General features: G+C 33.0%; 1 protein-coding gene across 6 annotated transcripts in view; it reads right to left on the reverse strand.

Annotated features, from left to right (window-relative positions):
* Window positions 1-12922, reverse strand: part of LOC109409926 (nephrin) — an 851818-nt gene that overhangs the window by 603347 nt on the left and 235549 nt on the right. For 4 of the 6 annotated variants that reach the window (XM_062855793.1, XM_062855792.1, XM_062855791.1 and 1 more), the window contains exon 4: window positions 10049-10228. The exons of the other annotated variants lie outside the window; for them this stretch is intronic. In XM_062855793.1, coding sequence (XP_062711777.1) covers window positions 10049-10228 — 180 coding nt within the window. The remainder of the gene's footprint in view (window positions 1-10048; window positions 10229-12922) is intronic. 6 annotated transcript variants of the gene reach the window in all.

Here is a 12922-nt window from a genome sequence, read left to right on the forward strand (position 1 = left end):
CATATTGAGGGTCTTGGATGTTTCAAGATATATCATGACATCATTGGATTGCAAATTATTTTTTTATAAGTTTTTTATTCTTTTAATTTATGATTGTTTTTAACTTAGCTTACGGCTTATTCTTCACAATTGAACTTTTACCACATTATCTATTGTTCAACCGTTTATTCATTTTACCACGAATCCTTCCGGATTCCAGCGCCACCATTCGGTACGTGCTTTCTTTGAGGAATCGCTCTCTCAAATCAGCCACGACCGACTGACCAGACCAACCAACCCAACCGAACAGGACTATGGTGCGGTCCATCGGACCTACGGAGCTGCTCGCTAGCAGTTCATTCCCCAGTGGATGTTCATTTATTGCACCATTAAACAGCAACATTTATGGCCCTGCTGGTGCTGCTGCTACTACTGCGTCTGGAAGGAGCCTCTTGGTCTGCCAACGACAGTCAGATACTCGGTTGTGCCTAGTTGTCTCGGTTGGAAATTTCAAAGGGCGCTGTAGAGGTATTAGACAGGGGATATACGGCGACGACGACGGGCAGTGTGCCATCCATATCACAAAAACCGAGCACACACAAAACGGAATTCCGTCGTCTTAGGGCGGGAATTCGCCTGTCCCAGAGGAGATTTCCTTGGCTTGACTGAATGAACGCAACGAGCCCTGAGAATCTGCTTTCTTTGAGGAGTATCGTTGGTTAGAAAAAATTTGATCACATCATTTAATATTGTACTGAATTTCCAAAGTAATAGAAAAATGTCATAAACTCAGAACCTGTGTCACAGGTTTGAACCATTTAGTGGACATGACAACGTTAACAATCAAATTCCTGCAAAAACAAAGTCACCACACTTCACAGTACCCATGTTTGAGATGAAAGTCATCTCACATCTCGTGCGATGGGTTCGAGGCTGGAAAGGGTGCTGGTGGTGGCATTTCGATAATTTCCACAAATTTATTCTCTGCTGCAGTGCAATTTCATCGCATTTAATCGTCTTCTCTACTGGTTGGCTGGAGCTCGAGTCAAACATTTGTACATACACAGACAAACTCAAACTCACACACGCACACACACTCCAATATCAAACCCCAACCAAGGAGAAGAAGTCGGGCCACCCAGCAATGTAGCATCTCTCAGGAATGTAAATATAAAACGCATCAATTTATAACACATTTGACACATGTATCGTACATTTAATTCCCCTCTCGAAGACCGGCTCGAGCTGAAGAGAGAGCTTAACCGCAATGCTGCTGTTCTCGTTTTGTAGATTGATGCGATGGGGAGGGGTGGTAGAGAAACTCCCCTAAACCAATAGGCGAGTGCGGTTCGAGTGTTTCGTTGGGTGCAATGTTTTGGGGCTTAGGAAATGGACGGGGCAGGGGACGGATCGTGCTATTTTTGCCCAGGGTTCAGGGGCACATAAATGCTCGTCAGAGTAATTGAATTCTATTCACGCAATTTGCGCAATTAAATTTATGAAATTACCGCAAGATATTAAATTTTATATCTCCTTCGTTGGAAATTTTTCGGGGATGAGAGTCGAATGGTGGCTCCGAGTGAGGAACATGGGTTTCGTTTGAACAGAGCAGATTTACATTTGCTAAATGCGAAAATTATTATGCAGTAGGACCTGGCAACTGAACCGGTCACAAAAGTGATGAATATTGAAGAGATTACTTGAAATTAGAGACAGGAACGGAGTCAGGCTTTGTCAGCGGTTTTACACTGTCTAAAAAGTTCTTCATTTTTCTCCTGGAATTTCCTCAGGGAATTTTTCAGTAATTCTTCCAAAGTATTTTTTTAGAAAATCTTCCAAAAACTTTTCGTTCTATCGGAAATTTATCCAACGACGAATTCTATCAGAAATATTTACCACAAATCATTTTTGTTATGGATTGCTTCTGAAATTCCTCTAGAATAATTCCTTTTGAAAAACTCGTTCAGGGATTTCTTCAAAAAGTGTTTCGAGAGATTATTTCAGAATTTTTGCCTGGAAATCTTTCGGAAATCTCGAAATTACGGATTCTTTTTAAAATTCTTTCGATTTTCGTCTACTGAAAATATTTAAGGCATGTTTTCATATATTCTTCCATGCAATCTCTCAGAAAATCCTTATTTCTCCTTATCTGAATTTCTGAATTTCTGAATTTGTGAATTTTTGAGATTCTGAATTTCTGAATTTCTGAATTTCTGAATTTCTGAATTTCTGAATTTCTGAATTTCTGAATTTCTGAATTTCTGAATTTCTGAATTTCTGAATTTCTGAATTTCTGAATTTCTGAATTTCTGAATTTCTGAATTTCTGAATTTCTGAATTTCTGAATTTCTGAATTTCTGAATTTCTGAATTTCTGAATTTCTGAATTTCTGAATTTCTGAATTTCTGAATTTCTGAATTTCTGAATTTCTGAATTTCTGAATTTCTGAATTTCTGAATTTCTGAATTTCTGAATTTCTGAATTTCTGAATTTCTGAATTTCTGAATTTCTGAATTTCTGAATTTCTGAATTTCTGAATTTCTGAATTTCTGAATTTCTGAATTTCTGAATTTCTGAATTTCTGAATTTCTGAATTTCTGAATTTCTGAATTTCTGAATTCCTGAATTTCTGAATTTCTGAATTTCTGAATTTCTGAATTTCTGAATTTCTGAATTTCTGAATTTCTGAATTTCTGAATTTCTTAATTTCTGAATTTCTGAATTTCTGAATTTCTGAATTTCTGAATTTCTGAATTTGTGAATTTCTGAATTTCTGAATTTCTGAAGTTCTGAATTTCTGAATTTCTGAATTTCTGAATTTGTGAATTTCGGAATTTCGGAATTTCGGAATTTCGGAATTTCGGAATTTCGGAATTTCGGAATTTCAGAATTTTGGAATTTCGGAATTTCGGAATTTCGCAATTTCGGAATTTCGGAATTTCGGAATGTCGGAATTTAGGGATTTCTGAATTTTTGAATTTCGGAATTTCTGAATTTCTGAATTTCTGAATTTCTGAATTTCTGAATTTCTGAATTTCTGAATTTCTGAATTTCTGAATTTCTGAATTTCTGAATTTCTGAATTTCTGAATTTCTTAATTTCCAAATTCCTGAATTTCTGAATTTCTGAATTTCTGAATTTCTGAATTTCTGAATTTCTGAATTTCTGAATTTCTGAATTTCTGAATTTCTGAATTTCTGAATTTCTGAATTTCTGAATTTCTGAATTTCTGAATTTCTGAATTTCTGAATTTCTGAATTTCTGAATTTCTGAATTTCTGAATTTCTGAATTTCTGAATTTCTGAATTTCTGAATTTCTGAATTTCTGAATTTCTGAATTTCTGAATTTCTGAATTTCTGAATTTCTGAATTTCTGAATTTCTGAATTTCTGAATTTCTGAATTTCTGAATTTCTGAATTTCTGAATTTCTGAATTTCTGAATTTCTGAATTTCTGAATTTCTGAATTTCTGAATTTCTGAATTTCTGAATTTCTGAATTTCTGAATTTCTGAATTTCTGAATTTCTGAATTTCTGAATTTCTGAATTTCTGAATTTCTGAATTTCTGAATTTCTGAATTTCTGAATTTCTGAATTTCTGAATTTCTGAATTTCTGAATTTCTGAATTTCTGAATTTCTGAATTTCTGAATTTCTGAATTTCTGAATTTCTGAATTTCTGAATTTCTGAATTTCTGAATTTCTGAATTTCTGAATTTCTGAATTTCTGAATTTCTGAATTTCTGAATTTCTGAATTTCTGAATTTCTGAATTTCTGAATTTCTGAATTTCTGAATTTCTGAATTTCTGAATTTCTGAATTTCTGAATTTCTGAATTTCTGAATTTCTGAATTTCTGAATTTCTGAATTTCTGAATTTCTGAATTTCTGAATTTCTGAATTTCTGAATTTCTGAATTTCTGAATTTCTGAATTTCTGAATTTCTGAATTTCTGAATTTCTGAATTTCTGAATTTCTGAATTTCTGAATTTCTGAATTTCTGAATTTCTGAATTTCTGAATTTCTGAATTTCTGAATTTCTGAATTTCTGAATTTCTGAATTTCTGAATTTCTGAATTTCTGAATTTCTGAATTTCTGAATTTCTGAATTTCTGAATTTCTGAATTTCTGAATTTCTGAATTTCTGAATTTCTGAATTTCTGAATTTCTGAATTTCTGAATTTCTGAATTTCTGAATTTCTGAATTTCTGAATTTCTGAATTTCTGAATTTCTGAATTTCTGAATTTCTGAATTTCTGAATTTCTGAATTTCTGAATTTCTGAATTTCTGAATTTCTGAATTTCTGAATTTCTGAATTTCTGAATTTCTGAATTTCTGAATTTCTGAATTTCTGAATTTCTGAATTTCTGAATTTCTGAATTTCTGAATTTCTGAATTTCTGAATTTCTGAATTTCTGAATTTCTGAATTTCTGAATTTCTGAATTTCTGAATTTCTGAATTTCTGAATTTCTGAATTTCTGAATTTCTGAATTTCTGAATTTCTGAATTTCTGAATTTCTGAATTTCTGAATTTCTGAATTTCTGAATTTCTGAATTTCTGAATTTCTGAATTTCTGAATTTCTGAATTTCTGAATTTCTGAATTTCTGAATTTCTGAATTTCTGAATTTCTGAATTTCTGAATTTCTGAATTTCTGAATTTCTGAATTTCTGAATTTCTGAATTTCTGAATTTCTGAATTTCTGAATTTCTGAATTTCTGAATTTCTGAATTTCTGAATTTCTGAATTTCTGAATTTCTGAATTTCTGAATTTCTGAATTTCTGAATTTCTGAATTTCTGAATTTCTGAATTTCTGAATTTCTGAATTTCTGAATTTCTGAATTTCTGAATTTCTGAATTTCTGAATTTCTGAATTTCTGAATTTCTGAATTTCTGAATTTCTGAATTTCTGAATTTCTGAATTTCTGAATTTCTGAATTTCTGAATTTCTGAATTTCTGAATTTCTGAATTTCTGAATTTCTGAATTTCTGAATTTCTGAATTTCTGAATTTCTGAATTTCTGAATTTCTGAATTTCTGAATTTCTGAATTTCTGAATTTCTGAATTTCTGAATTTCTGAATTTCTGAATTTCTGAATTTCTGAATTTCTGAATTTCTGAATTTCTGAATTTCTGAATTTCTGAATTTCTGAATTTCTGAATTTCTGAATTTCTGAATTTCTGAATTTCTGAATTTCTGAATTTCTGAATTTCTGAATTTCTGAATTTCTGAATTTCTGAATTTCTGAATTTCTGAATTTCTGAATTTCTGAATTTCTGAATTTCTGAATTTCTGAATTTCTGAATTTCTGAATTTCTGAATTTCTGAATTTCTGAATTTCTGAATTTCTGAATTTCTGAATTTCTGAATTTCTGAATTTCTGAATTTCTGAATTTCTGAATTTCTGAATTTCTGAATTTCTGAATTTCTGAATTTCTGAATTTCTGAATTTCTGAATTTCTGAATTTCTGAATTTCTGAATTTCTGAATTTCTGAATTTCTGAATTTCTGAATTTCTGAATTTCTGAATTTCTGAATTTCTGAATTTCTGAATTTCTGAATTTCTGAATTTCTGAATTTCTGAATTTCTGAATTTCTGAATTTCTGAATTTCTGAATTTCTGAATTTCTGAATTTCTGAATTTCTGAATTTCTGAATTTCTGAATTTCTGAATTTCTGAATTTCTGAATTTCTAAATTTCTGAATTTCTGAATTTCTGAATTTCTGAATTTCTGAATTTCTGAATTTCTGAATTTCTGAAGTTCTGAATTTCTGAATTTCTGAATTTCTGAATTTCTGAATTTGTGAATTTCGGAATTTCGGAATTTCGGAATTTCGGAATTTCGGAATTTCGGAATTTCAGAATTTCGGAATTTCGGAATTTCGCAATTTCGGAATGTCGGAATTTAGGGATTTCTGAATTTTTGAATTTCGGAATTTCTGAATTTCTGAATTTCTGAATTTCTGAATATCTGAATTTCTGAATTTCTGAATTTCTGAATTTCTGAATTTCTGAATTTCTGAATTTCTGAATTTCTGAATTTCTGAATTTCTGAATTTCTGAATTTCTGAATTTCTGAATTTCTGAATTTCTGAATTTCTGAATTTCTGAATTTCTGAATTTCTGAATTTCTGAATTTCTGAATTTCTGAATTTCTGAATTTCTGAATTTCTGAATTTCTGAATTTCTGAATTTCTGAATTTCTGAATTTCTGAATTTCTGAATTTCTGAATTTCTGAATTTCTGAATTTCTGAATTTCTGAATTTCTGAATTTCCGAATTTCTGAATTTCTGAATTTCTGAATTTCTGAATTTCTGAATTTCTGAATTTCTGAGTTTCTGAATTTCTGAATTTCTGAATTTCTGAATTTCTGAATTTCTGAATTTCTGAATTTCTGAATTTCTGAATTTCTGAATTTCTGAATTTCTGAATTTCTGAATTTCTGAATTTCTGAATTTCTGAATTTCTGAATTTCTGAATTTCTGAATTTCTGAATTTCTGAATTTCTGAATTTCTGAATTTCTGAATTTCTGAATTTCTGAATTTCTGAATTTCTGAATTTCTGAATTTCTGAATTTCTGAATTTCTGAATTTCTGAATTTCTGAATTTCTGAATTTCTGAATTTCTGAATTTCTGAATTTCTGAATTTCTGAATTTCTGAATTTCTGAATTTCTGAATTTCTGAATTTCTGAATTTCTGAATTTCTGAATTTCTGAATTTCTGAATTTCTGAATTTCTGAATTTCTGAATTTCTGAATTTCTGAATTTCTGAATTTCTGAATTTCTGAATTTCTGAATTTCTGAATTTCTGAATTTCTGAATTTCTGAATTTCTGAATTTCTGAATTTCTGAATTTCTGAATTTCTGAATTTCTGAATTTCTGAATTTCTGAATTTCTGAATTTCTGAATTTCTGAATTTCTGAATTTCTGAATTTCTGAATTTCTGAATTTCTGAATTTCTGAATTTCTGAATTTCTGAATTTCTGAATTTCTGAATTTCTGAATTTCTGAATTTCTGAATTTCTGAATTTCTGAATTTCTGAATTTCTGAATTTCTGAATTTCTAAATTTCTGAATTTCTGAATTTCTGAATTTCTGAATTTCTGAATTTCTGAATTTCTGAATTTCTGAAGTTCTGAATTTCTGAATTTCTGAATTTCTGAATTTCTGAATTTGTGAATTTCGGAATTTCGGAATTTCGGAATTTCGGAATTTCGGAATTTCGGAATTTCAGAATTTCGGAATTTCGGAATTTCGCAATTTCGGAATGTCGGAATTTAGGGATTTCTGAATTTTTGAATTTCGGAATTTCTGAATTTCTGAATTTCTGAATTTCTGAATATCTGAATTTCTGAATTTCTGAATTTCTGAATTTCTGAATTTCTGAATTTCTGAATTTCTGAATTTCTGAATTTCTGAATTTCTGAATTTCTGAATTTCTGAATTTCTGAATTTCTGAATTTCTGAATTTCTGAATTTCTGAATTTCCAAATTCCTGAATTTCTGAATTTCTGAATTTCTGAATTTCTGAATTTCTGAATTTCTGAATTTCTGAATTTCTGAATTTCTGAATATCTGAATTTCTGAATTTCTGAATTTCTGAATTTCTGAATTTCTGAATTTCTGAATTTCTGAATTTCTGAATTTCTGAATTTTTGAATTTCTGAATTTCTGAATTTCTGAATTTCTGAATTTCTGAATTTCTGAATTTCTGAATTTCTGAATTTCTGAATTTCTGAATTTCTGAATTTATGAATTTCTGAATTTATGAATTTCTGAATTTCTGAATTTCTGAATTTCTGAATTTCTGAATTTCTGAATTTCTGAATTTCTGAATTTCTGAATTTCTGAATTTCTGAATTTCTGAATTTCTGAATTTCTGAATTTCTGAATTTCTGAATTTCTGAATTTCTGAATTTCTGAATTTCTGAATTTCTGAATTTCTGAATTTCTGAATTTCTGAGTTTCTGAATTTCTGAATTTCTGAATTTCTGAATTTCTGAATTTCTGAATTTCTGAATTTCTGAATTTCTGAATTTCTGAATTTCTGAATTTCTGAATTTCTGAATTTCTGAATTTCTGAATTTCTGAATTTCTGAATTTCTGAATTTCTGAATTTCTGAATTTCTGAATTTCTGAATTTCTGAATTTCTGAATTTCTGAATTTCTGAATTTCTGAATTTCTGAATTTCTGAATTTCTGAATTTCTGAATTTCTGAATTTCTGAATTTCTGAATTTCTGAATTTCTGAATTTCTGAATTTCTGAATTTCTGAATTTCTGAATTTCTGAATTTCTGAATTTCTGAATTTCTGAATTTCTGAATTTCTGAATTTCTGAATTTCTGAATTTCTGAATTTCTGAATTTCTGAATTTCTGAATTTCTGAATTTCTGAATTTCTGAATTTCTGAATTTCTGAATTTCTGAATTTCTGAATTTCTGAATTTCTGAATTTCTGAATTTCTGAATTTCTGAATTTCTGAATTTCTGAATTTCTGAATTTCTGAATTTCTGAATTTCTGAATTTCTGAATTTCTGAATTTCTGAATTTCTGAATTTCTGAATTTCTGAATTTGTGAATTTTTTGAATTTCTGAATTTTTGATTTTTTGAATTTCAAAAAGAGCGTACGAATTCCAGTTTCCAATAACTTTAAAAAAATGAACCGCATCCTGATGAGCACCGAATCGACTTTTGCTTCTTTGACATTTATTCTGAAGAGCATACATATAGTATAATTTATCTCTCTAGAAGTTCTCTTTAGGAAACGCCCATCCCCTGCAATATGTGTCAACAAATCCAATCGTAATTGTCCGGAGGATTTCGCCGGTCCATTCCAAATTCTTCAGAAAGATCCACTTGTCGCGGTCCCCATGAGGACACTCATTCGTACGCACATTTACATTAGGTCACTAGACTAGTTGACTGCTGGTGAGTGGTGACCGACTTGGGACAACGACTAGGACGACAACGCCGACGACTGAAGTTGATTAATTTACTGCGCTTTTGTGCCCGGCTTAATTCGCATTGTGAAACCGGCAAATCCTGACGTCGTCGTGGTTGTCGTCGCCGTCGCCACCGTTGCCGTCCCCAATGGCATCGCCATCCATAGTCCCCATGTCCCATCGTCCGTAACGACACGGACGGACAGGAAAAACTTTCTTTCGGACCGTTTACCAAAAACGATGATAAATTTTGGCAGTCAGGAAAAGTTTCTGCTTCGCAGCAGAATCAAGCACCATGCAGCAACCCAGTCAGTGTACAGGCACTGATGTGCCACTACTCTTTGGACTGGAGTGGATCGGGGCTTAGACTGGGACTGGAGGAACAAAAAGTAGAGAACTACGTATTCAAAAATGTCACTTTGAAAAGCTGCGCCAGCGAGAAACCCCGGAGAAGTTCCGGAAATCCAAGAGACCGAACGAGGGACCGCCCGAGACGCGCTGCGGGTTGGTTGGGTTGGCAAAGGGTGAGAGACGCGCGCGTCGAATGGAGAAGGGTTACATTTGGCGACATCTGTTGGAGCCGTATAATTTCAAGTGCGGATGAATGGAGAAAAAACGGACGGTCGATTCAACCTCCAGGGACCTCCAGTTGAGGACGATTTGGCCGTGGTGATGGAACTAGTCATCTGACTGCTCTATCGTTATGGTTTTTCATGGTTAGAAGCGAAAATTTTAACAGTTTTACACTTGTGATTTTCATTTTTATATGTTTTATTAATTTTTTATTTTTTTATTTTTTGTTTTTTTTTTTAATTTTTTGTTTATTTTAACATTTTTGGAAATTTCCATATATTTTTTTTAATAACTTAAAGATAACAATACCCTTCAAACTCCTAAGAATTATGACCCAAAAAATGAAAACCCTTCGCTTCGTCACCAGTCTTCCTGATGTATGAGATAGAGAGAGAGAGCGAGAGACACAGACACAGTAAGTGTGTGCAAAAGTCGTAAATTTTCCCGCACATGGAAGCGGTTTTCTATTTTCCCATGACAAAGGGAGATCCCCGTGTACCGAAACTTGTGTACATCTTACTAGCTAGCTATAGAACACACACTTACATATCACAATCAGCTTGGCGTTGGCACGGATGGCCGAGTTGAATTTGGCCGGGCCCACTTGGCACTGGTACTCGGCGTCGTCCTCCAGCGAGGCATTGGAGATCTTGAGGTTGTAGACGCCCGCCTGGTGGTCACCGAGCACCGAGTAGCGCGGGTAGCCCGGTATCGTCGTGGAAAACCCTGTCAGGGAGGAGAAAGGGGAAAGAAAACAACGAGAAAACATTAGTTAGAGGATTTTTTTTTGCGTGTTCTTTGATTCGTCACATATTTTAGCATACGATTTAGATAGGCTGCGAGTTGTGGGAAGGATGTTTAGCTTGTGGAAATGGAATTTAATGTAAGGTCTTCATGCTTCAAAACATATGTTGGTTTTTGCTACATTTCCATAAGATTGTATGCAGGAAATCCAATATTCCTTAACCCGTTAAACCCAAATTTTTTGATGTTGACCTCAATATCATTTTTCGTTTTCTAACATCGTTTCAACCATGTTTTGAAAAGTAATCCTTTTTTTGAATTAGCGTTTTTTCAAATTTTCTAATTTTTCTACATGAACAGCTCTAAACTTTTATATTTTTTTTAGAATACTACGGAATCGGGATTCCAATTTTTTTAACAAAAATATTTTGAGAATTTATGATTTTTATTAACATATTTTTATTAATTTTTTTTTCGTGGAAAATTAAATTTTCCGTTTAGTTTTCAGGGAAATAATCTAAGCACTTATTCAACTCTCCCAAACTCTATTAATAGAATGATTATGAAAACATTTAAAATATTTTAATTATTGCGATTCAAAAATAACATCTGAAAGGCGACCAAAACAAGACTTTGACAATGATTTAAAAAAAAAAAACTATGTGAATACAGTTTAAAAGACACCAAAAACCCTTTAGAGATATACAGAACAGTCCTTATTTGTATAACGATTTCAGTAAATAAAAAACAGTAATACGGAAAAGTTGGAAATTTTAGAAATACTCCTAAGATTAAAAAAAATATACTGTTTTACTTCCCTTTCAAAGGAAGAACTCACATTTTGCGAGTTGGTCGGAAGTGGGATTCGATCCCATGTCCTCGGCGTAATAGTCATGTGCTTTAACCATCACACCATAAACTATTACGATTCAATGAATACCTCTTTTTCAGTCCTGTTCAGATTCATCGCTGCGATGAATCCTGAGACCTATTGTGACATTACCCGCATCCTTAGTGCAGTTCATGTTGCATTACTCCATTGCAAATGAAGGCAATACAGTATCGATTTTGCTACAGTTTTTGTTTTGTTTTCTTAGAGCATTCAGAAGCTACCGCACTATTTACACTAAGTAATCTCCGAATGATTTCAGGGAGGAATCACAGAAGGAATTCCAGGAGGACCCTTAAAAGAAACTCCTGGAGAAATCCATGAAGAAAATTCTGGACTTATCTCTGCAGAAACTGCTGTATGAGACCCTGAAGGAACTGCTGCAGAAATCTCTGGTGGTTCAATAATCTGCCTTAGAAAGATTCCTGCAGAAACTTCTTAAGGAATCCGTGATTGAAATTATCGAGGAATTTCAGAAGGAAATCCAGGAAGATTCCCAAAATGAATTCAAGAAGAAATCTTAAGGGATTTACAGCAGGAATCCACGAAGAAATTCCAGCGGGAATTTCTAAAGGAATGTGAGAAGGAATCCTTTAAGCAAGGATTTTTAGGAGTAATCAACGAAAAATATCCAGGAGATATCCCGAAAGAATTTCCAGCAGGAATCCACACAAAAACTCTAGTGGGAGTTTCCAAGAGAGAATCCCTGAGAGAATTCTAAGAGGAATTCCCGAAGGAATTCTAGGAAGAATCCCCGAAGAAATACCAAGAGGAATCTCCGCAGGAATTCCAAAAGGAATCACCGAAGGAAGTCTGGGAAGAATCTCCCAAGAAATTAAAGGAGTAATTTCTGCAGAAATCCGAGAAGGATCCACCTGAAGAATTCCGGGAGAAATCTTCGAAGGAATTCCGAGCGGAATCCTCAAAGGTTATTTAAGAGGAAGCCCCGAAGGAATTCAAAGAGGAATCCCCACAGGAAGTCAGAAGGAATCTCCGAAGAAATTCAAGAAGGAACTCTAGAAAGAATCCACTAATTCTAGAAAGAATTTCCGAAGGAATTCTTGCAGAAATCACCAAATAAATTCAAGAAGGAAATCCTGCAGGAATTCCAGGAGGAGTATTCAAGGAATTCTAGGAGAAATCTGCGAAAAAAATAAAAGAGGAAACCACAGGAATTCCAAGAGGATACTCTGAAGTCATTCCTGGAGGAGTTACTGTGTAAATTTTAGGAGGAAACCCCGACGGAATATCAGGAGCAATTCCCAAAGAGATTTCAGGAGGTAACTTTGAAGGAAGTCCAGCAGGAATCCACGAAGGAATTCGAAGACAAATCTCCGAAGGAACTCTAAGAGGATACTCTGAAGGAATTCCCGGAGGAATCCAAAACGGAATATCAAGAGGAATCCCCGAAAGAATTTCAGGAGGAATCCATGAAGGAAGTCCAGGAGGATTCTCCGAAGAAATTCCAGAAAGAATTTTCAAAGTAATTCATGAAGGAATCCTCCGAAGATTTCTAGGAGGAACTATAAAAAAACTCCTAGAGGAATGCTCGAAGAAATTCCAGTTTTGGGGGAATCCCTAAAGGCATTTTAGGAGGAACCCCCGCAGGAATTTCAAAAGCAAATTCAGAAAAAAAAATCCTGCGTGAATCCCAAAGAAACTCCAGCAGGACTCCCCAAAAGATCTCTAGAAGGGATCAACGAAAAATATCCAGAGGGTATCTCTGAAAGAGTTCCAGGAGAAATTCGTAAGGGAATTCTTGGAGGATTCACTGAAGGAATTCCAAA

Source organism: Aedes albopictus, chromosome 3 (assembly GCF_035046485.1).
Source record: "Aedes albopictus strain Foshan chromosome 3, AalbF5, whole genome shotgun sequence".
Classification (NCBI taxonomy): Eukaryota; Metazoa; Arthropoda; class Insecta; order Diptera; family Culicidae; genus Aedes; species Aedes albopictus.